Raw genomic sequence first — 23,008 nt, forward strand, 5'->3', positions numbered from 1 at the left:
CCAGGACTTTAACATTGATGACCTATCCTTATAATAATAATAATAATCTTTATTTCTATAGCGCCAACATATTCCGTAGCGCTTTACAATTCAGGAGGATCATATACAAACAAGTAACAGTTATAGAAATACAATATTTAGAGGGGAAAAAAAATACAACCCTGCTCGTGAGAGCTTACAATCTACAATGAGATGGGGGGAGAGGCAAGGTTCAAGTGCTTATTTACAATTACAATCCAACCATCTCACGGAAATGGGGCTGGATAATGGTTTCCTGGACCAGTGGGCCCGAGCCTTGAGATGCCTTTGGGTGCCATGGAGTTTGATGTGGAGCTATGTTGTGAGAGGTTGTAGAGGGACTATGTGAATCGAATCTGATTAGGGAGTGTGATAGGCCGCCCTAAAAAGATGCGTCTTTAGGGTGCGTCTGAAGCTGAGTAAGTTGTGATTTGTCCTAACTTCTTGGGGTAGAGCGTTCCAGAGGGTTGGTGCAGCTCGGAAGAAGTCTTGGATCCGGGAGTGGGAGGTTCGAATTAGTGTGGATGTTAGTCGAAAGTCGCTTGCAGAGCGTAGAGAACGGGTGGACTGATAGACAGAGAGGAGGGTGGAGATGTAGGGGGGTGCTGCACTGTGGAGAGCTTTGTGGGCGAGAACAAGCAGTTTGAATTGGATCCTATGATATATGGGCAGCCAGTGCAATGACTGGCACAGAGCAGAGGCATCCGAGTAGCGGTTAGCCAGATAGGTGACCCTGGCTGCTGCATTAAGGATTGACTGTAGAGGAGAGAGTCTAGTTAGGGGGAGACCAATTAATAGAGAGTTACAGTAGTCCAAGCGAGAGTGGATCAGGGCCACGGTGAGGGTTTTTGTCGTTTCCATTGTGAGAAAGGGGCGGATTCTAGAGATGTTCTTGAGGTGCAAGCGGCAGGTGCGGGCAAGAGATTGTATGTGGGAGGTGAAGGAGAGATCAGTGTCAAGTATAACCCCCAGGCAGCGGGCTTGCGGCCTAGGACTTATCGTTGTGCCACACACAGAGAGGGAGATGTCAGGTTGAGGAAAGTTGGAAGATGGAGGGAAAAGAAGAAGTTCAGTTTTGGAAAGGTTAAGTTTCAGATAGAGAGCAGACATGACATTGCAAACTGCAGTCAGGCAGTCACTGGTGTTCTGTAGTACAGCGGGGGTGAGCTCAGGGGAGGAGGTGTATAGCTGTGTGTTATCAGCATAAAGATGGTACTGAAAGCCAAATCTGCTGATGGTCTGACCAATTGGGGCAGTGTAGAGGGAGAAAAGAAGAGGGCCAAGGACTGAACCTTGAGGGACCCCAACAGTGAGAGGAAGAGGAGAAGATGTGGAGCCAGCAAATGATACACTGAATGAGCGGCCAGAAAGATAGGAAGAGAACCAGGAAAGAACAGTGTCCTTTAGGCCGATAGAGTGGAGCATAGAGAGAAGGAGATGGTGGTCAACAGTGTCAAAGGCAGCAGAAAGGTCAAGAAGAATAAGCAGAGAGTGGTCACCGTTACGTTTTGCTGTCAATAGGTCATTGGTCACTTTGACAAGGGCAGTTTCTGTTGAGTGTAAAGGGCGGAAGCCAGACTGTAAAGGATCTAGAAGAGAGTGAGAGGAGAGGTAGCGGGTGAGGCGAGAGTAGACCAGGCGCTCCAAGAGTTTAGAGATGAAGGAGAGATTGGAGACTGGTCTGTAGTTGCTTGTGCAGGACGGATCGAGAGAAGGTTTTTTTAATAATGGAGTAATGATAGAGTGTTTGAGGGAGGAGGGGAAGATACCCGAAGAGAGAGAGAGATTGAAGATTTTAGTTAGGTGAGTGGCGACAACCGGAGAGAGGGACTGGAGTAGAGGTGTGGGGAAGGGATCAGTAGGGCAAGTTGTAGGACGAGAGGAGGATAGGAGCCTGGAGACTTCCTCCTCTGTGACTGGGTCAAATGTGGAAAGTGAGCTGGATGGAATATGGGGAGGGATGGGATTCACAGGGCTTGGTGGCTGGGAGCTGATCTCTTGGCGGATGTTTTCTATTTTCTCTGTGAAATACGAGGCCAGGTCATCAGCATGAAGGGCTGTGACAGGGGTCTGTACTTTGGGACTGAGGAGGGAGTGAAAGGTGTCAAAGAGTTTTTTTGGATTGTTGGCAAGTGAGGAAACAAGGTTGGTGAAGTAGGTCTGTTTGGCGAGGTGAAGGGAATAGTTATAGGTCCTTAACATGAACTTGTAGTGGATGAAGTTTTCTGGTGTGCGGGTTTTCCTCCATAGGCGTTCGGCGCTCCTGGAGCATAGGATATGAGACACAAAAACATTGAACCAAGGCACATCTCGCATCAAAAATCAACGCCACTCCATATGGCACATAATATTAAGAAGAAGAAAAAATGGAGCTTACAAGGCTATTGCAAAAATATCCAAATTTTTATTATACAAAATTCATATTATATTAAAATCATTACGATCAGTATAGAAAAAGTACATATACGGTGCTTACATAGGGAAAAAGGTGAATTACCACACATAAATGGGAGAGCAAAGGTGATAACACCCCGAATAAGCATGAAGGGACAAAGGGTCATAAGTGAATATAGATGGCTGGCTAGTGACTATGGCATCTCTGTCTTAATAGCAACCATAATTCTATGTAGCCCAATCAGCATAAATCTATAAGGCAGGACAGAGATTTGCCAAATATCAGGCTAAACATAACAAAAAGTCACAGAATGACCAACAAGTATGGCGCCCTCACCCTGGCTGGACACATAAAGTAGTGTAGCCAAATCGGCATATGTCCGTTATATGCCGGATAGGGATCGCCGAAAAAAGGCCAGTCACATGAAAAAGACCCTAAGAACCCATAACTTACACATGGTTAAGAGAGGGGCAAGCACCAGAGCGTCCCAGGACAGTGCCACGAGCCTTCCTACGCGCGTTTCGCACGGATTACATCTGCTGGCTTCATCAGGGAAGGTATACGGCAATTGCCGTTCAAGGACCTTATAACGGAAGTCGCTAGACTTCATTGGGCAGCCCATGACCTGGAAAATGCGTCCCAGCCAATCGGATCTCCGCCGACGCGCACGCGCACCGCGCGCCCAACATCACACGCCCCTCAGCCGCCCAATGGGAGAGGGAGCCCGGAGCAGAAGAACACAAGCTCCAAAGCCACCCCCATCCACAAAGGACAGCCAAGGGGCGGGCAAGGAAGGCGAGCGGCGCGCGCGGGTCACGGAAATCAGAGGGCGGGACACAGCTCCCAGCTAGAGTCCGTCAATCAGCCATCAGGTTGCCATGGCGGCGCGCACGCCAAAGCACGGCAAGAGTCCGCACCATGCCCCCGGCAGTCCAGTGAGGGGGGACGCCGCGGACCCCCGGGCCCAGGGGTCCGCAGCATCCGCCCCCACCATAAGGGACGCCGGGCTGGCAGCGAGGACACAAACCGCGCGATGGGAGCGCGCTCAGCAACCAGAGGGCGGGACAGACTACTAGCTGGAATTGAAAAATGTGAACAATACATAAGTATCCTTGCCATCCTATAGGTAAAACCACAGGAAATAAGATAACAATGGCATCAAGCATATTACATAAAACCAGAGGGCAGGAGATTATTATGAAAGGATCTTCTTAAGATGACAGTACGTCCATATCATAAAGGAATCATATACAAACAATTTCTCCAAGAAAATCGATGTCTGGTCCAAGTCCAAAATGTCAACCACAATGGATAATAACTAGGCAAGGTCCTATGAGGGCAAAAGAATTAAATTAGGAACACTGAAAAATAAATAAAAACAGGGCCAAAAAAAGGGGGGTAGATAAAAAAATTCTAAATTAAAAAAGAAGAAAGAAAGAATGGTGCAGTACATAATAAGAGCCACTCATAGAAACGGGGCGAAGTTTAGAGCCTCATTGAGGCCCTTTGGTGTGACTGTGTCCAAAATGGTAATCCATTTCAGTTCACGTTGGGCCAAAAGTCTTTTGACATTTCCCCCCCTAATCCCACAATGAATCACGTCGATACCCCTGACCATAAAAGATCTGGGGTTACATCCATGGACCAATTTAAAGTGGCGCGGTATGGTTTTTAATTCTGCCACATTGGTCGCTGTGGTTGCCGCCCGAATGTCCCTCACATGCTCCCTTACTCTTACTCTTAATTCCCTAGATGTCATCCCTATATAGATCATATTACAATCACATGTTGCATAATAGATGACGTTGATGGTAGTACAGGAGATATGTTCTCTTATAGGGAAATTTCTTCTCCCATCACTAGTATGGAAAGAAGAGCAGCGAGAGACATTCGGGCAGGAAACACAGCGGCCACAAGGGAAGCAACCCTTAATAGGTCCAGATGAACCAAAAGAACTACTGGTTACTGGTGGTATGTAATGACTTTTGACCAAGTAGTCCTTGAGATTTCTACATCGCCTGGCAGTCATCAAAGGTACAGGGGGCAGACGTGACTTCAAAGTGGGATCAGACTGAAGGATCGGCCAGAATTTAGTCAAAATCTCTCTCATCTCCTGCCATCTAACATTAAATGTTGAGATGAACCTGATATTTTCCACAGGTCTGGCTTCACCTCTTCTCCCGTGAAGTAGATCATCCCTAGACACCGATGTCGGCGATCCCTATCCGGCATATAACGGACATATGCCGATTTGGCTATACTACTTTATGTGTCCAGCCAGGGTGAGGGCGCCATACTTGTTGGTCATTCTGTGACTTTTTGTTATGTTTAGCCTGATATTTGGCAAATCTCTGTCCTGCCTTATAGATTTATGCTGATTGGGCTACATAGAATTATGGTTGCTATTAAGACAGAGATGCCATAGTCACTAGCCAGCCATCTATATTCACTTATGACCCTTTGTCCCTTCATGCTTATTCGGGGTGTTATCACCTTTGCTCTCCCATTTATGTGTGGTAATTCACCTTTTTCCCTATGTAAGCACCGTATATGTACTTTTTCTATACTGATCGTAATGATTTTAATATAATATGAATTTTGTATAATAAAAATTTGGATATTTTTGCAATAGCCTTGTAAGCTCCATTTTTTCTTCTTCTTAATCCTATCCTTAGGATAGTCTAATGAAGATCACCGCATATTCTTATTTGATGCAAGAATAGCGTTTTTAATGGTGAATGTGGCACATTTATACATGTGAGCAGTGAGCATATGGAATAGCCTTAGGGTAGGTCATCATCAATGTCTGAAAGGTAAAGATGTGACATGGGGCACCCCCAACGACCAGCTGTTCCCAGTGCAAGTGAGAGTGGAACTACTCAGTTACGCAGCTGCACAGCACAGCTCCATTGATGGATAGTGGCTGTGGTCAGTACTGCACATCCAGAATCGGACTGGCTACTGGAGGAACCTCCAGTATTACCAGTCCTGGCTGTGGTTACCTGCATTGAAATCTGGAGCTCTCACCTGAGCTCCGGAGTGCAGCCTGGACTGAACTGAATGATTCCGCGGTGATTGCGGTTCAGTTCATGTCACAACTGCAAACAGGCCAGGCTGAACTCCGGAGCTCAGGTGACAGCTTTGGAATTCAACCCGGCCTGTCCTCAGTTGCCATGAACTGGACTGCAATCGCAGGGGAATCAGTCGGCGCCTGCAATACAGTCCTGCAAACCCCGAGTTCAGTCCATGCTGCGCTCCGGAGTTCAGGTGAAAGCTCCGAAGTTCAATGCAGGTAACTGCAGCCAGGACTGGTATTACTGGAGGTTCCTCCGGTAGCCAGTCTGACACTGTGCACATCTGATCCCTATTGATTCGAATAGGGGGCGGCTATGTGGTACCTGGCAGCAGGCAGAACGGGTTGACGAAGCTGTGCTGTGCAGGTTCGCAACTGAGTAGTTGTGGCCGATACTGGGAAGGGCTGATCAGTGGAGTTCCGGATGTTGCACCCACACCGATCAGACATTGATGATGTATCCTAAAGATATGCCACCAGTATTAAAGTCCTGGATAACCCCTTTAAACACTTTAACCCTAGAACGCGCAACCATAGAAATCTACAATAGAAAACAAGTAACCTTGCAGGCGTGCGAGGCTCCAGGTACGCGTTCTAGGGTTAAGGGGGTGGAAAACTATAAACGTTTGGAAAGTGGTACAAAATATGGCAAACTTTATCTATTTACTTGTACTATATTACATGCTACATTTTTATATAAATAATGAATGTCATTAAGAAAAAATATAGTTGGAGCTGTTCCTTAATATGTTTCATATTTACCCTAGAAATCCAGTACGCTCAAGGGACTTAACGAGCGAAGAAAGCTATGGATAATGACATTTCTGTTTGTAAACAATTACTGTGTATTAAATATTTGTATTTATTTATAACTCTCTTTGTCTAATTAGAAGAACATTTATTTTTGCTATAATTGTCCCTGATTGACAAATTAACAAGACACAAGTGTCTATCAAATGTATATCTAGATCTATAGGGATTTTCTACCCATGGGTAAAATATGATATATTAACCTGCTATGTACTGTACACATCAGCAGAATTCAACATTCTACAAGAAAATGAATCTCGTAAGTTTTTATAACTTTTTATACATTCTTTGTATTTTGTTTTTGCATTTCATATTTTGTTTTCTTTTTAACGTCTTAAGGGTATATGTTGTTGTTTTCTATACAATATAATAAAAACACTGGAGTCTATTAACATTATATTTTGTGAAATTTTTCTTACTAAAAATGATCAACTACATGGAAAAAAAACGTGTGTACTTATGAGTTCATAGTCATGGCATCATTATGTTGTAAAAACTCACATTTAAAGAGAATCTGTCACCAGGTATCACAATACAAACTACATACACTATCACAGAGATGTGTTAGAAGTGTGTACTTACTTTTAAAATCCATGTAGGAATGGCTGTATAACCCTGATCCTCATAAAATACTCAATTTTAATAAAAATTTATGAGGCTTGTATTATAAAATTTTAAGAACAAGAGGAGCAGATTAGTTTGTGCAAATATTGGAAATTTTATTTAGGACATCACAGACAGACATATAGTGAATACATATATAAAACCAACCACAGGAGAGTGGGAAGGGGGTGGGGTGGTGACTGGTGAGATATAAATAGGAACAAGGTTTCCTAATAAAATACACTGTAAATACAAAAAAGAAAGAGAACCCAGCATTCCCCAAAAGAGGGGAAAAGGAAACTGCAGGCAAGGTAGGTGCAAGGGAAAAGTCACATGTCATACAGGTTATGCCGGGAACTGGTTAACAATGGCAAGTATACAGTTAGGTCAAGAAATATTTGGACAGTGACACAATTTTCGCGAGTTGGGCTCTGCATGCCACCACATTGGATTTGAAATGAAACCTCTACAACAGAATTCAAGTGCAGATTGTAACGTTTAATTTGAAGGTTTGAACAAAAATATCTGATAGAAATTGTAGGAATTGTACACATTTCTTTACAAACACTCCACATTTTAGGAGGTCAAAAGTAATTGGACAAATAAACCAAACTCAAACAAAATATTTTTATTTTCAATATTTTGTTGCGAATCCTTTGGAGGCAATCACTGCCTTAAGTCTGGAACCCATGGACATCACCAAACGCTGGGTTTCCTCCTTCTTAATGCTTTGCCAGGCCTTTACAGCCGCAGCCTTCAGGTCTTGCTTGTTTGTGGATCTTTCCGTCTTAAGTCTGGATTTGAGCAAGTTAAATGCGTACTCAATTGGGTTAAGATCTGGTGATTGACTTGGCCATTGCAGAATGTTCCACTTTTTTGCACTCATGAACTCCTGGGTAGCTTTGGCTGTATGCTTGGGGTCATTGTCCATCTGTACTATGAAGCGCCGTCCGATCAACTTTGCGGCATTTGGCTGAATCTGGGCTGAAGGTATATCCCGGTACACTTCAGAATTCATCCGGCTACTCTTGTCTGCTGTTATGTCATCAATAAACACAAGTGACCCAGTGCCATTGAAAGCCATGCATGCCCATGCCATCACGTTGCCTCCACCATGTTTTACAGAGGATGTGGTGTGCCTTGGATCATGTGCCGTTCCCTTTCTTCTCCAAACTTTTTTCTTCCCATCATTCTGGTACAGGTTGATCTTTGTCTCATCTGTCCATAGAATACTTTTCCAGAACTGAGCTGGCTTCATGAGGTGTTTTTCAGCAAATTTAACTCTGGCCTGTCTATTTTTGGAATTGATGAATGGTTTGCATCTAGATGTGAACCCTTTGTATTTACTTTCATGGAGTCTTCTCTTTACTGTTGACTTAGAGACAGATACACCTACTTCACTGAGAGTGTTCTGGACTTCAGTTGATGTTGTGAACGGGTTCTTCTTCACCAAAGAAAGTATGCGGCGATCATCCACCACTGTTGTCATTCGTGGACGCCCAGGCCTTTTTGAGTTCCCAAGCTCACCAGTCAATTCCTTTTTTCTCAGAATGTACCCGACTGTTGATTTTGCTACTCCAAGCATGTCTGCTATCTCTCTGATGGATTTTTTCTTTTTTTTCAGCCTCAGGATGTTCTGCTTCACCTCAATTGAGAGTTCCTTAGACCGCATGTTGTCTGGTCACAGCAACAGCTTCCAAATGCAAAACCACACACCTGTAATCAACCCCAGACCTTTTAACTACTTCATTGATTACAGGTTAACGAGGGAGACGCCTTCAGAGTTAATTGCAGCCCTTAGAGTCCCTTGTCCAATTACTTTTGGTCCCTTTAAAAAGAGGAGGCTATGCATTACAGAGCTATGATTCCTAAACCCTTTCTCCGATTTGGATGTGAAAACTCTCATATTGCAGCTGGGAGTGTGCACTTTCAGCCCATATTATATATATAATTGTATTTCTGAACATGTTTTTGTAAACAGCTAAAATAACAAAACTTGTGTCACTGTCCAAATATTTCTGGACCTAACTGTATAAACAGTCATAACCAGAAGACCATATTCACCTAAAGTGCAAGTACAAAAAGGGTATGGATCAGGACTGCTCCTAGGCCATCAAACACCCCCCACAATAGGACCAGAGGACTCCCGACGTGCGTTTCCGAAGGGTGTTCACGCTTCTTCAGGGAAGAGATCCTCACCATCTCCCCACTCTCCTGTGGTTGGTTTTATATTTGTACTAGAAGGTGGCCCGATTCTACGCATCGGGTATTCTAGAATTTACGTATTGTGTAGTTCATGTATGATTTTTGTTATATATATATATATATATATATATATATATAGATGTTGTTGTGTGTAGTTACCAAGTGTTTGTGTAGGGCGCTGAACATGTTCTGGGTGTTGTCTGGGTGTGACGGGGGATGAGAGCGGTGTTGTATGTGTGTTGTGTGTGTTGCGTTGTTTGTGGAGCGCTGTGTGTCTGTAGCGTTGTGTGTGTGTTGCGCGGTTTGTGTGTGTGTGGTGTGTTTTGGGGGGAGGTATGTTTTGTGCAATGTGTGTGTTGTGCGGTATGTGCGTATATTTGTGTGTGCCGCGGTGTTTGTGTGTTGGGTGTTGTGTGTGTGCAGCGTTGTCTGTGTGTGTGGGTGTCTGTGTAGGGCAGTTGTTTGTGGTTCCCAGTGTGTGTGTGTGGTGTGTTGTGCAGTGCGCGCGCGTGTGTGTGTTTGTTGGGGGGAGGTGTGCACTTCCAATCGTGCTCCATCCCCCGTGCAGCGCACCCCCCATCGTCCTCCATCTCCCATGCTGCGCACTCCCAAACGTGCTCCATCCGCCATGCTGCGCACTCCCAAACGTGCTCCATCCACCATGCTGCGCACTCACAAACGTGCTCCATCCGCCATACTGCGCACTCCCAAACGTGCTCCATCCGCCATACTCCGCACTCCCCATCGTGCTCCATCCCCCATGCAGCGCACTCTCCATCGTGCTCCATTCCCTATGCTGCGCACCCCCCATCGCATCGTGCTCCATCTCCCATGCTGCGCACTCCCAAACGTGCTCCATCCGCCATGCTGCGCACTCCCAAACGTGCTCCATCCGCCATGCTGCGCACTCCCAAACGTGGTCCATCCGCCATGCTGCGCACTCCCAAACGTGCTCCATCTGCCATACTCCGCACTCCCCATCGTGCTGCATCCCTCATGCTGCGCACTCCCAAACGTGCTCCATCCGTCATGCTGCGCACTCCCAAACGTGCTCCATCCGCCATGCTGCGCACTCCCAAACGTGCTCTATCCGCCATGCTGCGCACTCCCAAACGTGGTCCATCCGCCATGCTGCGCACTCCCAAACGTGCTCCATCCGCCATGCTGCGCACTCCCAAACGTGCTCCATCCACCATGCTGCGCACTCCCAAACGTGCTCCATCCGCCATGCTGCGCACTCCCAAACGTGGTCCATCCGCCATGCTGCGCACTCCCAAACGTGCTCCATCCGCCATGCTGCGCACTCCCAAACGTGCTCCATCCGCCATGCTGCGCACTCCCAAACGTGCTCCATCCCCCATGCTGCGCACCCCCCATCGTGCTCCATCCCCCATGCTGCACCAGCATCAGCCTCTCTACCCGCAGCATCAGCCTCTCTGCCCGCAGCATCAGCTTCTCTGTCCCCAGCATCAGCCTCTCATATCCCAGCATCAGCCTCTCTCCTCCCAGCATCAGCCTTTTCTGTCCCCAGCATCAGCCTCTCTCCTCCCAGCATCAGCCTTTTCTGTCCCCAGCATCAGCCTCTCTCCTCCCAGCATCAGCCTCTCTCCTCCCAGCATCAGCCTCTCTCCTCCCAGCCTACCCCAGCCTCAGCCTCCCCCAGCATCAGCCTCTCTCCTCCCAACATCAGCCTCTGTCCTCCCAGCATCAGCCTCTCTCCTCCCAGCATCAGCCTTTTCTGTCCCCAGCATCAGCCTCTCTCCTCCCAGCCTACCCCAGCCTCAGCCTCCCCCAGCATCAGCCTCCCCCAGCATCAGCCTCTCTCCTCCCAGCATCAGCCTCTCTCTTCCCAGCATCAGCCTCTCTCCTCCCAGCCTACCCTAGCCTCAGCCTCCCCCAGCATCAGCCTCCCCCAGCTTCAGCCTCTCTCCTCCCAGCATCAGCCTCTCTCTTCCCAGCATCAGCCTCTCTCCTCCCAGCATCAGCCTTTTCTGTCCCCAGCATCAGCCTCTCTCCTCCCAGCCTACCCCAGCCTCAGCCTCCCCCAGCATCAGCCTCCCCCAGCATCAGCCTCTCTCCTCCCAGCATCAGCCTCTCTCTTCCCAGCATCAGCCTCTCTCCTCCCAGCATCAGCCTCTCTCCTCTCAGCCTACACCAGCCTCAGCCTTCCCCAGCATCAGCCTCTCTCCTCCCAGCATCAGCCTTTTCAGTCCCCAGCATCAGCCTCTCTCCTCCCAGCCTACCCCAGCCTCAGCCTCCCCCAGCATCAGCCTCTCTTCTCTCAGCCTCCCCATCCCAGCCTTCCCCAGGATCAGCCTCTCTCCTCCCAGCCTCCTCCAGCACGCCGTGCTCCTCTGCCGACACTCACAGATCCGATCGCATACACTCACACACACACACACACACACCCGATCGCATACACTCACACACACCCGATCGCATACACTCACACACACCCGATCGCATACACTCACACACACCCGATCGCATACACTCACGCACACACACATTGACGATATTGCACATACGCGCTCACAGTCACAACATCCGGAGATACCACATGCTTCTGGCCATGTGATCCTCCGGCAGGTCCTGGAAGCTCACAGCACAGTATCGCCGCCGAGAAGCAAGCGATATCCCAGGATGTTGTGAGTGTGTGGATGCGATGTGATGTGTGTGTGAGGTGTGTGTGAGAGTGAGTGTGATCTGATGTGTGTGTGTATGTGTGTGTGTGTGCTGTTATGTGTGTGCGTGTGTGTATGTTCCGCCGCTGCAGGACCTTGATGCGCTGGTAACTATGCTACCATGGTTACCAGCGTATCTCGTCCCCCGCTCGCACGGGAGCCCACACCAGCATACGCCGGCCAGCCCCAGCAATGAGAGTGTATGTGTCGGCTGGTTTGGCGGCGTACGCTGATGTGGGCTCCTGGGGGTACAGTACTCACCTGGGAGTCGTGGCTCCGTGACCGTGTCGGTTCGGGGAATGCGTGGGGGGGGGCGGGGGCCAGAGCTAGCGTGCATTGCGTGAGGGGGGCGGGGCGTGGCCGAGTTGCCAATGCCTGCAGGGTGCCAGGGCGAGAGGCCAATTTGTGGGGGGGCGGAGCCTGTGCGAGCGGCCGGCCAATCCGTGTGGGGGCGCAGCCTGGGCGAGCGGCCAATCCGTGTGGGGGGGCGGGGCCATGGCGAGACCAGCGGCCAATCAGCTTTGTGTCACCGTAAGGACACAATTTTGGAGCAAGACAGACAGACAGACAGACAGACAGACAGAATAAGGCAATTATATATATAGATTCTCTATATGTCTGTCTGTGGTTTTCTAAACAAAATTACCTATATTTGCACAAACTACTCTGCTCCTCTTGTTCTTAAATGTCTATCTGAGTAGTGCATATACCGGCTGAGCTGTACCAAGGCTAGCTAGGTAGTACTATGTTTTGCTTTAAATTGAGAATCCTGCTTCTAATTGTATTATGAAATCTAGTGACAGATTTGCTTTGATGCGTATGGAATAAAATGTTTATTCAACACATTTCCAAGTCAAACCCCACTCTTTCTCCATGACAAGCACCAAATTATTAGAACAGGATGGATCACTAGATCCAACCAGCCTCTGTCCTCCTGCACTTCTTCCATGGTACAACAGCAAAAGAATACAACAGAACGCTATAAGTGCTTAGATATGAGAAAAAATAGAATATACAACATTTACACCGCATGAATGCTATACGGAAAATACGTTAGAAATATGAAGGTACTTAGCGCATAAATTGGCCAATTTATGTGAGTCCATCAGTCAAGGCTAGGTGACCTTTCTTTGATGGGACCCATTGCTAATTTCATGCCTCTAATGGACTTAAAGTCTAGAAATATATATTAGGATAGGGTCCCATCAAAGAAAGGTCCCTTTGCTGGACTTTCAGTCCAAGAGGGGCATGAAATTAAGATAGGGACCCATCTTAGAAAGGTCACCTTGTCACGTTGATGTGCTCACATTAATTGGCCAATTTATGCTCTAAGTATCTTCATTTTTCTATAGTATAATCCATATGGCATTTATGCAGTTTAAGTTTCATATACTCTATGTTTGCATATATCTTACCACTTACAGAGTGCTGCTGTATTCTTTTGTTTGAGTTTCGTGTTGTTATAGCAGCTGGCACCTGTTCTCCCTTGTTATGTTCTTTTTTTATAAGATCCAGTTTTTTGCTTTTTGCTTCTCCCATGGTGCAGAGGCAAAGCTACTAGCTAATGGTCTTGGAGAGAGCACAGTTTATACTGTGCCATTGGTCTACACGGTCAATCTTCATGAACGCACTGTCCTTGGCAAAATAGGAAGTGATGCTCTCCTGAAACTTAACTGTAAAAATCCCTTTTAGCATCACACAGTACTCATGTACATCAATGGTTTGCTTGCATCGATTGAACAGATCCCCCAGATGTTCCTTGTTACCCCTCTCTTTTCTGGTCAAATTATTAAGATCCTAACATAGCGACCCCTCTCCCAACTACTACTTCCTCATTATCTCTGAATTTCGCAATAGAGGATATAAAAAAATGTTTGAGCCCTGGCAAATACATAGATGTTCTTTTGCCAAAAATGTGTCCCATGGAAACCTTTCTACATTTGGATACAACTTTCCTTACCAAACATATCCTTTTGACATTGCTCATAATTAGTAAGGGGATGTATCCTAAAAATGAGGTCTTGATGTCCCACATAATGATTCTCCCGTGAGCAAACAGTTGACTATCTCTTGTCATCTCCCTTCTCTACCAATTCCTCCTTATATTACCTACACCCTCCATACTTGAGAGGTTTTTAGTGCTGAGTCATCTCATTGACTTACCATGTATCTGTCGTAAAGACTGCATGGATGCCAAAACTTGCCAGCCACCTTCTCCACTTTTTGATAACTGTCTAAAGCAACATAATATTTTTATTCACAGATCGTAATGAGAAACAGATTTGTGAAACTGTAAATGGATCGGAGAAATTTTACCAGAGTTTCGGAATTCATTCTTACCGGCCTTTCCGAAGTTCTCGAGTTCCAGCTTCTAATTTTCATAGTGTTTTTAATCATCTACATCATTACTGTACTTGGAAACCTGTCTATAATTTGTGCTTACATGTTAAGCGCAAACCTTCATACACCTATGTATTTTTTTCTTGGACATTTTTCATTTCTTGAGATATGCTACATCTCTATCAATATCCCTAAAATGTTGGACAACTCCTTAGCGGAACATAAAACCATCTCGTTCTATGGGTGTGTGGTGCAAGTGTACACTTTCGGTCTCTGCGGAGGAACTGAATGTTACGTGTTAGCCGCCATGGCCTACGATCGCTATGTTGCCATATGTCATCCTCTCTTGTATAGTGTCATTATGAGGCGGACAGTTTATATTCAGCTGATAGCTGGATCCTACATCGTTGGGTCAACAAACTCCCTTATACACACAGTCATCACCTTTACATTACCCTTCTGTGGGCCTAATAGGATAAACCATATCTTCTGTGATATTCCACCCATACTTCAACTGGCTTGTGCTGACACCAGGATCAATCAGATTGTTATATTCATGACTAGTGTTTGTGTGGTGGTTGTTTCATTCCTATTCATAGTAATATCTTACATTTATATCATAGCAGCCATCATAAGTCTGTATTCCACCTCTGGTAGACGGAAGGCTTTTTCTACTTGTACATCCCACTTCACAGTGGTTACAATATTTTATGGGTCTGTTATGTTCATGTATTTAAAACCTGAGTCCAGTGCACCAAGCCAAGATCGGCTGGTGGCCGTCATGTACACAGTCATTGCCCCCTTGTTAAACCCTTTTATATACAGTCTACGAAATAATGATGTAAAGAGGGCCCTGCTCAAAATGTACTATAAAATGAAGTTACCCAACTAAATAAATATCAATTGTAAGTTAGGAATTAGAAAAAATAAATTAAAAACATATTTTGTAATGTGGAAAACAATGATAATAAAACAAGACAAAAGAGGGGGAGGAGGGGTATGATGGTGCAGTTTCTTTAAATTACTATCTTTCTGCTGTAAATGGCAGGGGAAGAGAACTAAGGGCAAGTAATCACTTGGTTATGGAACAGAACACTGCTCTACACTTAATGGTTTAAGGTGGATGGTGAGAAAGTTTCTATTACTAAGTGTGAGAAAATACATGCCATTTTGTTCTTACAGAAATCATCTTGTCTTATAGCTGAATGATGTCATAAGGCTTAGCTAAAACTGATGGGCGGGAAAGTTTCACATTTCTGTACACACCCCTGTGGCTCTTATTGGTGCATAGTTACTTCTTTGTTTCGGGTACTATATAAACTGGTCACATGATGTAATAAAACAGAAACTTTCAGTACACCATAGATGGTGTGTGCTGTATTGATTTCCCAAGCACATGTAAAGCAAATCTTATTAATTTGACGTTCCAATGGCATAGAAGGAGTGTATTTTGCTCACATAAGGGATACCTTTTGCCATTATGGGAAGCATACTCCATACAGAATTAGATGTTTAAAAACTGAAAATTGTACTGCGCAGATTCTTTGTGAAATAAATTATGCACTTTTGGACCTAAAATTGAAAAAGTAGACATAGAGTAGAGATTCAGCATCTCTCTGATTTTGTATTTCTGGGTATACTCCTGCTACATGCTGTCATATTCCTAAAGTAAAAGTTTAACATTTGATTAATTTATTATACCAAATGTCAATCTAGTTTATTTGTGATATACTTTAATTGCCATTTTTTGAATCCTTGGAGATTTTTTTATTATGTGGTTTTATATAATTTAAAAATTATCACTCATTCAATTTATTTATTGATCAAACTCTTAAAACAAAGATTCTCCTGAGATCAGTCCTGGTTTATGCAAAATTAGAATTTAGCCAGGAAACAAATTAGTGTGGCCCGAGTCTTGTCTATTTATTATTTCTTATTGAAAACTACTTAACTGTTGCCTCAAGTGGCTGCTATTAAAAGAATAATATTTATATAACAATTTATGAATTCCTTTTTTTAACTATAGGAATAAGGGAGCAACAAAAGAAAAACAATATCTAAAAAAAAAATCAATTTAAAAATTACATCTGCACACAACAATTCAATAAGTTTCCACATAATGTTCCATTCGTCTGGTCATTGTATGTGGTACATATTTCAAGATTCTGCTCGATTCATTATTATGTAACGGTGTATGTAAGCTGTGAATGAATGTGAAAAAAAGATAAATATATATATATATATATTACACTACAGTTCAAACGTTTAGGGTCACTTAGATATTTCTTTATTTTTGAAAGAAAACCCTTTTTTCAATGAAGCTAACATTAAATGAAACAGAAATATGCTCTATAAATTGTTAATGTGGTAAATGACTATTCTAGCTGCAAACGTCTGGTTTTTAATGCAATATCTACATAGGTGTATAGAGGCCCATTTCCAACAACCACCACTCCAGTGTCCTAATGGTACATTGTGTTTGCTAACTGTGTTAGAAGGCTAATAAGGCTAATGGATGTTTAGAAATCCCTTGAAAACCCTTGTGCAAGTATGTTAGCACAGCTGAAAACAGATTTGCTGATTAGAGAAGTTATAAAACTGATCTTCCTTTGAGCTAGTTGAGAATCTGGAGCATTACATTTGTTGGTTCCATCAAACTCTCAAAATGGCCAGAAAAAGAGAAATTGCATGTGAAACTCGACAGTTTATTCTTGTTCTTAGAAATGAAGGCTATTCCATGCGATAAATTGCCAAGAGACTGAAGATTTCCTACAACGGTGTGTACTATTCCCTTCAGAGGAGAGCACAAACAGGCTCTAATCTGAGTAGAAAGAGAAGTGGGAGGCCGCGCTGCACAACTGAGCAACAAGACAAGTACATTAGAGTTTTTAATTTGAGAAAACGATGCCTCACTGGTTCTCAACTGGCAACTTCATAAAATAGTACCCTCAAAATGCCAGTGTCAACGTCTACCGTGAAGAAGCAACTCATGTATGATGGCCTTCAGGGTAGAGTGGCAAAGAAAAGCCATATCTGAGACTGGCTAATAAAAGGAAAAGATTATTATGCGCAAAATAACACAGACATTGGACAGAGGAAGATTGGAAAAGTGTTTTGGACAGACGAATCGAAGTTTGAGGTGTTTGGATCACCCAGAAGAACATCTGTGAGATGCAGAACTACTGAAAAGATGCTGGAAGAGTGCCTGACGCCATCTGTCAAGCATGGTGGAGGTAAAGTGATGGTCTGGGGTTGCTTTGGTGCTGGTAAAGTGGGAGATTTGTACAAAGTAAAAAGGGATTCTGAATAAGGAAGGCTATCTCTCCATTTTGTAACGCCATGCCATACCCTGTGGACAGTGCTTGATTGGAGTCAATTTCGTCCTACAACAGGACAATGACCAAAAGCACACCTGCAAATTATGCATGAACTATTTAGGGAAGAAGCAGGCAGCTGGTATTCTATCTGTAATGGAGTGGTGTCAGGGCCAGGTGGACGGGCAGACCCAGGAGGTGGATCCACTGGGCCGAACTCCTAGATGGTGGTAAGGGGTCCGGTAGCTGGAGCACTATAGGCAGCAGAACAGTCCGTGCATACGAGTATAACGGAGAAGTCCCTGGGACCACGGAGTCACTGATGGTAGTCCGGGTGACGTAGCTCAGGTTCGGAAGCCGAGAAGATGTCAGGCGGGGTCCGGAACCTTCGGAGCGAGATGACGGGTCACCGCAGGGATCCGAGATGGTACGGACTGTCAGGATGGCAGATGGACAGCGTTCGGGGTTCGGGATTCGGCAGGACCGGATGGCGAGGCAGGCACGGCTCTACAAGAGAGATAGGTGAGTATATCATAGAGCCACCAGGAGACCTGACTCCTAGCTTAAGAAACACGAAGATCAGGCCCCACCCCCTTGGACATTAAACCCCTTTATACCCTGTACCTGTTTGCATCATTTCCTGTTAATGGACGCTGGCCCTTTAAGAAAGGGTCAATGACCGCGCGCGCGCCCTAATGCGCATGCGCGCGGCCCGAGTGCCAGAAGCCAGAGCAGGAAGCTGCGAGGAGGAAGCAGCAGGGCTGGGCTGGGGCTGAGAAGCCGACGGGCGCCGGGAGCGGGGACCAGGACGCCGGGGACGTGCTGGCAATGGATGCAGGAGAGCGGGGAGCGGCGGTGACCGGACCAAGGAACCGGGAAGCGAGGCAGGGGACCCGGGGAGCGTGACAGGTGAGCCGGAGGGCAGCGCAGGGGACCCGGGGAGCGTGACAGTACCCCCCCCCCACGCCCCCCTCCCCGCAACCGGGACAGGAAGGCACGGATCAGCGGAGTACCCACATTCTCCCGGGGCTCCCAGGACCTATCCTCAGGACCATACCCTGCCCAGTCCACCAGGAATAACTGTCGACCCCGTACGGTCTTCATGGCCACGATATCCCTTACCGCATAGATGTCGTCATCGGCAATAGGAGGAGGAGCCGAACTGGCAGCAGCGGAGAAGGGACCAAGGACAACCGGCTTGAGCAGGGAGACGTGAAAGGAATTGGGTATCCTCATCGTGGCCGGGAGCTGTAGCTTGTAGGAGACCTCATTGATCTTGTTGAGGACTTTAAACGGCCCGATGTAGCGAGGACCCAGCTTGTAGGATGGTATCTTCAATCGGACGTACTTGGAAGCAAGCCAGACTAGGTCTCCAGGAGAGAAACACGGAGGGTCCAGACGTCTCTTGTCTGCGTGTCTCTTCATCCGTAGGGAAGCACGCCCAAGGGACGCCTTGACAGAGTCCCAAATGGTGGCAAAGTCACGGGCTACAGCATCAGCAGCAGGGACATCCGAAGAAGGGGATACAGGCAATGGGACGGAGGGCTGAAGTCCGTAAACGACATGGAAGGGAGAGCTGGAGGACGACTCACTGATGTGGTGGTTATGGGAGAATTCAGCCCAAGGAAGAAGCGTGGACCAGTCGTCGTGATGGGCGTTGACATAGTGACGTAAGAAGGAGGTCAAGATTTGATTGACCCTCTCCACTTGGCCATTAGACTGAGGATGGTAGGCAGAAGAAAAGTCCAGAGTCACTCCCAGATGTTTGCAGAGCGCCCTCCAGAAGCGGGAGGTGAACTGAGTTCCTCTGTCGGATACGATGTGTGATGGAAAGCCATGCAGGCGGAAAATGTGATGTATATAGGCGTCCGCGAGTTCCTGAGCAGAGGGCAGTCCAGTCATAGGGACGAAATGAGCCATTTTAGAGAATCGATCCACCACGACCCATATGACTGTGTGTCCGGAGGACAATGGCAAGTCCGTAATAAAGTCCATCGCTATGTGTTGCCACGGAACTGAGGGTATCGGCAGAGGCAGAAGACGGCCATATGGCAGGTGTTTGGGCGTCTTGTTCCTGGCACAAGAGGAGCAGGCAGAGACAAAAGCAGCGACGTCCGTGCGAAGAGATGGCCACCAGTAGTGACGTACAATCGTGCTCCATGTTCTCTTCTGACCAGCATGACCGGCTGTTTTCGAGGCATGGCCCCAGTGTAACACTTTTTGCCTGTCAGTCTCAGAGACATAGGTCTTCCCGGGCGGTATCTGGGCCAGGGTGACAGGGGCCACCGGAATGATTTTGCTAGGACAGATGATGGGTTGGGTAGTCTCCTCCTCCTGCTCCATGGGCATGAAAGACCTGGACAAGGCATCAGCGCGTACATTCTTGTCCGCAGGTCGGAAATGGAGCTGGAAATCAAACCTGGCAAAGAATAAGGACCACCTGGCTTGCCGTGGGTTCAGTCGCTGAGCGGACCGCAGGTATTCCAGGTTCTTGTGGTCCGTGTAAATAATCACGGGGTACACTGCTCCTTCCAGAAGGTAGCGCCATTCCTCCAGAGCCAGTTTGACTGCCAATAGCTCTCGGTCACCGATGGTGTAGTTGCGTTCAGGCGCTGAGAAGCTCTTGGAGAAGAAACCGCAAGTCACCATCTTCCCGGAGGAGGACTTCTGCATGAGCACTGCTCCGGCTCCCGAAGAGGAGGCATCCACCTCCAAGGTGAACTGGCGGTTTAACTCCGGACGGTGGAGTACAGGAGAGGAGGCAAATGCCCGCTTCAGAGAGCCAAACGCGGCGTCGGCCGCAGGTGACCAGTCCTTTGGATTAGCCTCCTTCTTGGTCAAAGCGGAGAGAGGAGCAGTCAGAGCAGAGAAGTGAGGGATAAACTGGCGGTAGTAGTTGGCGAATCCCAGAAAACATTGGATTGCCTTCAGTCCAGAAGGAGGAGGCCAGTTGAGAATGGAGGAGACCTTCTTTGGATCCATCTGCAGTCCGGTATCAGAGATGATGTACCCCAGGAAGGGGAGAGAGGACTGCTCAAAGACACACTTCTCGTACTTGGCGTACAGACGATTCTCTCTCAGTCTTTGTAGAACCAGCTGTACGTTCTCTCTGTGGGTCTGGAGGTCCGGAGAGAAGACAAGGATGTCATCCAGATACACTACCACACAGACGTAGAGAAGGTCCCGGAAAACGTCGTTCACCAGTTCTTGGAAGACGGCTGGGGCGTTACACAGGCCGAAGGGCATCACGCAGTATTCATAGTGCCCATCGCGAGTATTGAACGCAGTCTTCCATTCGTCCCCAGAGCGGATGCGTACCAGATTGTAAGCACCCCGAAGATCCAGCTTGGTGAACACACGAGCTCCTCTAAGCCGGTCAAACAATTCGGGGATGAGCGGCAGAGGGTACTTGTTTTTCACGGTGATCTGGTTCAATCCCCGGTAGTCTATACATGGGCGTAGGTCGCCCTCTTTCTTCTTCACGAAGAAGAAGCCTGCTCCAGCAGGAGAGGAGGATCTCCGAATGAATCCCCTTGCCAGGCTCTCTGTGATGTAAGTAGACATGGCCCTTGTTTCGGCTGGAGACAATGGATATATCCGTCCTCGAGGTGGTGTTGTTCCTGGGAGCAAGTCAATGGCACAATCGTAAGGACGATGTGGCGGAAGTACCTCAGATTCCTTTTTATCAAAGACGTCTGCGAAGGACCAATAGGCTGAGGGCAGTCCCGGTAGGTTCTCTGGAACCGGAGGTCGTCGGATGGGTTGTATGGTCCTCAGACACTTCTCATGGCACGAAGAGCCCCATCGGGTGATTTCGCCAGTGCCCCAGCTGACTGATGGTTCGTGTGTCCGCAACCAGGGAAGTCCCAGCAGGATTTGATGGGACATGTGTGGAAGGACATAGAGAGCGATGTTCTCGGTGTGCAGGGCACCGATACGCAGTTCGACCGGCCTGGTGATCCAGGAGATGGTGTCAGAGAGGGGTCTCCCATCCACAGAGGCAATCACTAGGGGCTTGTCGAGTGGAGTAACAGGCACTTGGCACTTGTCCACCGTGGCCTGCTGGATGAAATTGCCTGCTGCCCCGGAATCGAGGTATGCTTCAGCCGTGAACCGCGTCTCTCCCGTTGTCACTTGCACAGTCCACGTAACCGGGTCTGAGAGAGTCCCAGCACCTAGGGTGGCCTCTCCTACCAACCCTAGGCTTTGGAGTTTCCCGGCCTCTCTGGACAGGAGTGTAGCAGGTGTGTGCCCTCTCCGCAGTAAAAGCAGAGACCCTTGGCGAGCCGCTCTGCTCGACGTTGTTCAGACTGCCGCACTCGGTCGATCTGCATGGGCTCGTGGACGGAGGCCCCAGCTGTCGATGACTGAAGTACGGAGGGCTTCTGCGGAGGAGAGGAATGCCATACCGGACGTCTCTCATGGGACACTTCCTTGGATCGCTCCTGAAAGCGAATGTCTACTCGTGTCGCTAGGGCAATCAGGGCATCCAGGGTGGTCGGTACGTCACGACCCGCCAGCTCATCTTTAATTCGCCCCGAGAGTCCTTCCCAGAAGGCGGCGGTTAGGGCCTCGTTGTTCCAGCCGAGTTCCGAAGCCAGGGTGCGAAACCGGACTGCGTACTGACCCACCGTCAGAGTCCCCTGACGTAACCGGAGAAGAGACGAAGCAGACGCGGAGGCGCGTCCAGGCTCATCAAAGGTGCCACGGAATGCCTGCAGGAACTCTTGGATGTTCGTGGTCACAGGATCCCCCTTCTCCCACAAGGGGTTCATCCACGACAGTGCCTCACCCTCTAGATGGGACATGATGAAGGCGACCTTGGCTTGGTCGGAGGCAAACAAATGCGGCAGCTGCGTGAAATGGAGGGAGCATTGGTTTAAGAATCCCCTGCAGGTCTTGGGGTCTCCGGCGTACCGGGGTGGTGAGGCCAAACGAAGTCTGGAAGTATCTGAAGAAGTCGCCACGGGAGCTGGAGCCGTGGCTTGACTAGTGGAAGCCCGGGATGTTGAAGACGCAACTGCTGCTTGTAGCGTGTTCAGGCGGGCGTCCACAGAAGACATGAACTGCAGCATGCGGGTCTGAGTCTCACGCTGGCGTTGGAGTTCCTCCTGTACGGCTGCTAGTGCTGCAGCGGGATCCATGGCCTGATCTTACTGTCAGGGCCAGGTGGACGGGCAGACCCAGGAGGTGGATCCACTGGGCCGAACTCCTAGATGGTGGTAAGGGGTCCGGTAGCTGGAGCACTATAGGCAGCAGAACAGTCCGTGCATACGAGTATAACGGAGAAGTCCCTGGGACCACGGAGTCACTGATGGTAGTCCGGGTGACGTAGCTCAGGTTCGGAAGCCGAGAAGATGTCAGGCGGGGTCCGGAACCTTCGGAGCGAGATGACGGGTCACCGCAGGGATCCGGGATGGTACGGACTGTCAGGATGGCAGATGGACAGCGTTCGGGGTTCGGGATTCGGCAGGACCGGATGGCGAGGCAGGCACGGCTCTACAAGAGAGATAGGTGAGTATATCATAGAGCCACCAGGAGACCTGACTCCTAGCTTAAGAAACAC

At 47.7% G+C, this 23,008-nt stretch overlaps 1 protein-coding gene across 1 annotated transcript; it reads left to right on the plus strand.

Annotated features, from left to right (window-relative positions):
- Positions 1-14,084: 14,084 nt before the first annotated feature.
- On the plus strand, positions 14,085-15,020 carry LOC142255857 (olfactory receptor 5G9-like). The gene has a single exon (XM_075327306.1). The coding sequence runs from the start codon at positions 14,085-14,087 to the stop codon at positions 15,018-15,020; it is 936 nt and encodes a 311-aa protein (XP_075183421.1).
- Positions 15,021-23,008: the final 7,988 nt, after the last annotated feature.

The sequence above is a fragment of the Anomaloglossus baeobatrachus genome, chromosome 11, assembly GCF_048569485.1.
Source record: "Anomaloglossus baeobatrachus isolate aAnoBae1 chromosome 11, aAnoBae1.hap1, whole genome shotgun sequence".
In the NCBI taxonomy this organism is placed as follows: Eukaryota; Metazoa; Chordata; class Amphibia; order Anura; family Aromobatidae; genus Anomaloglossus; species Anomaloglossus baeobatrachus.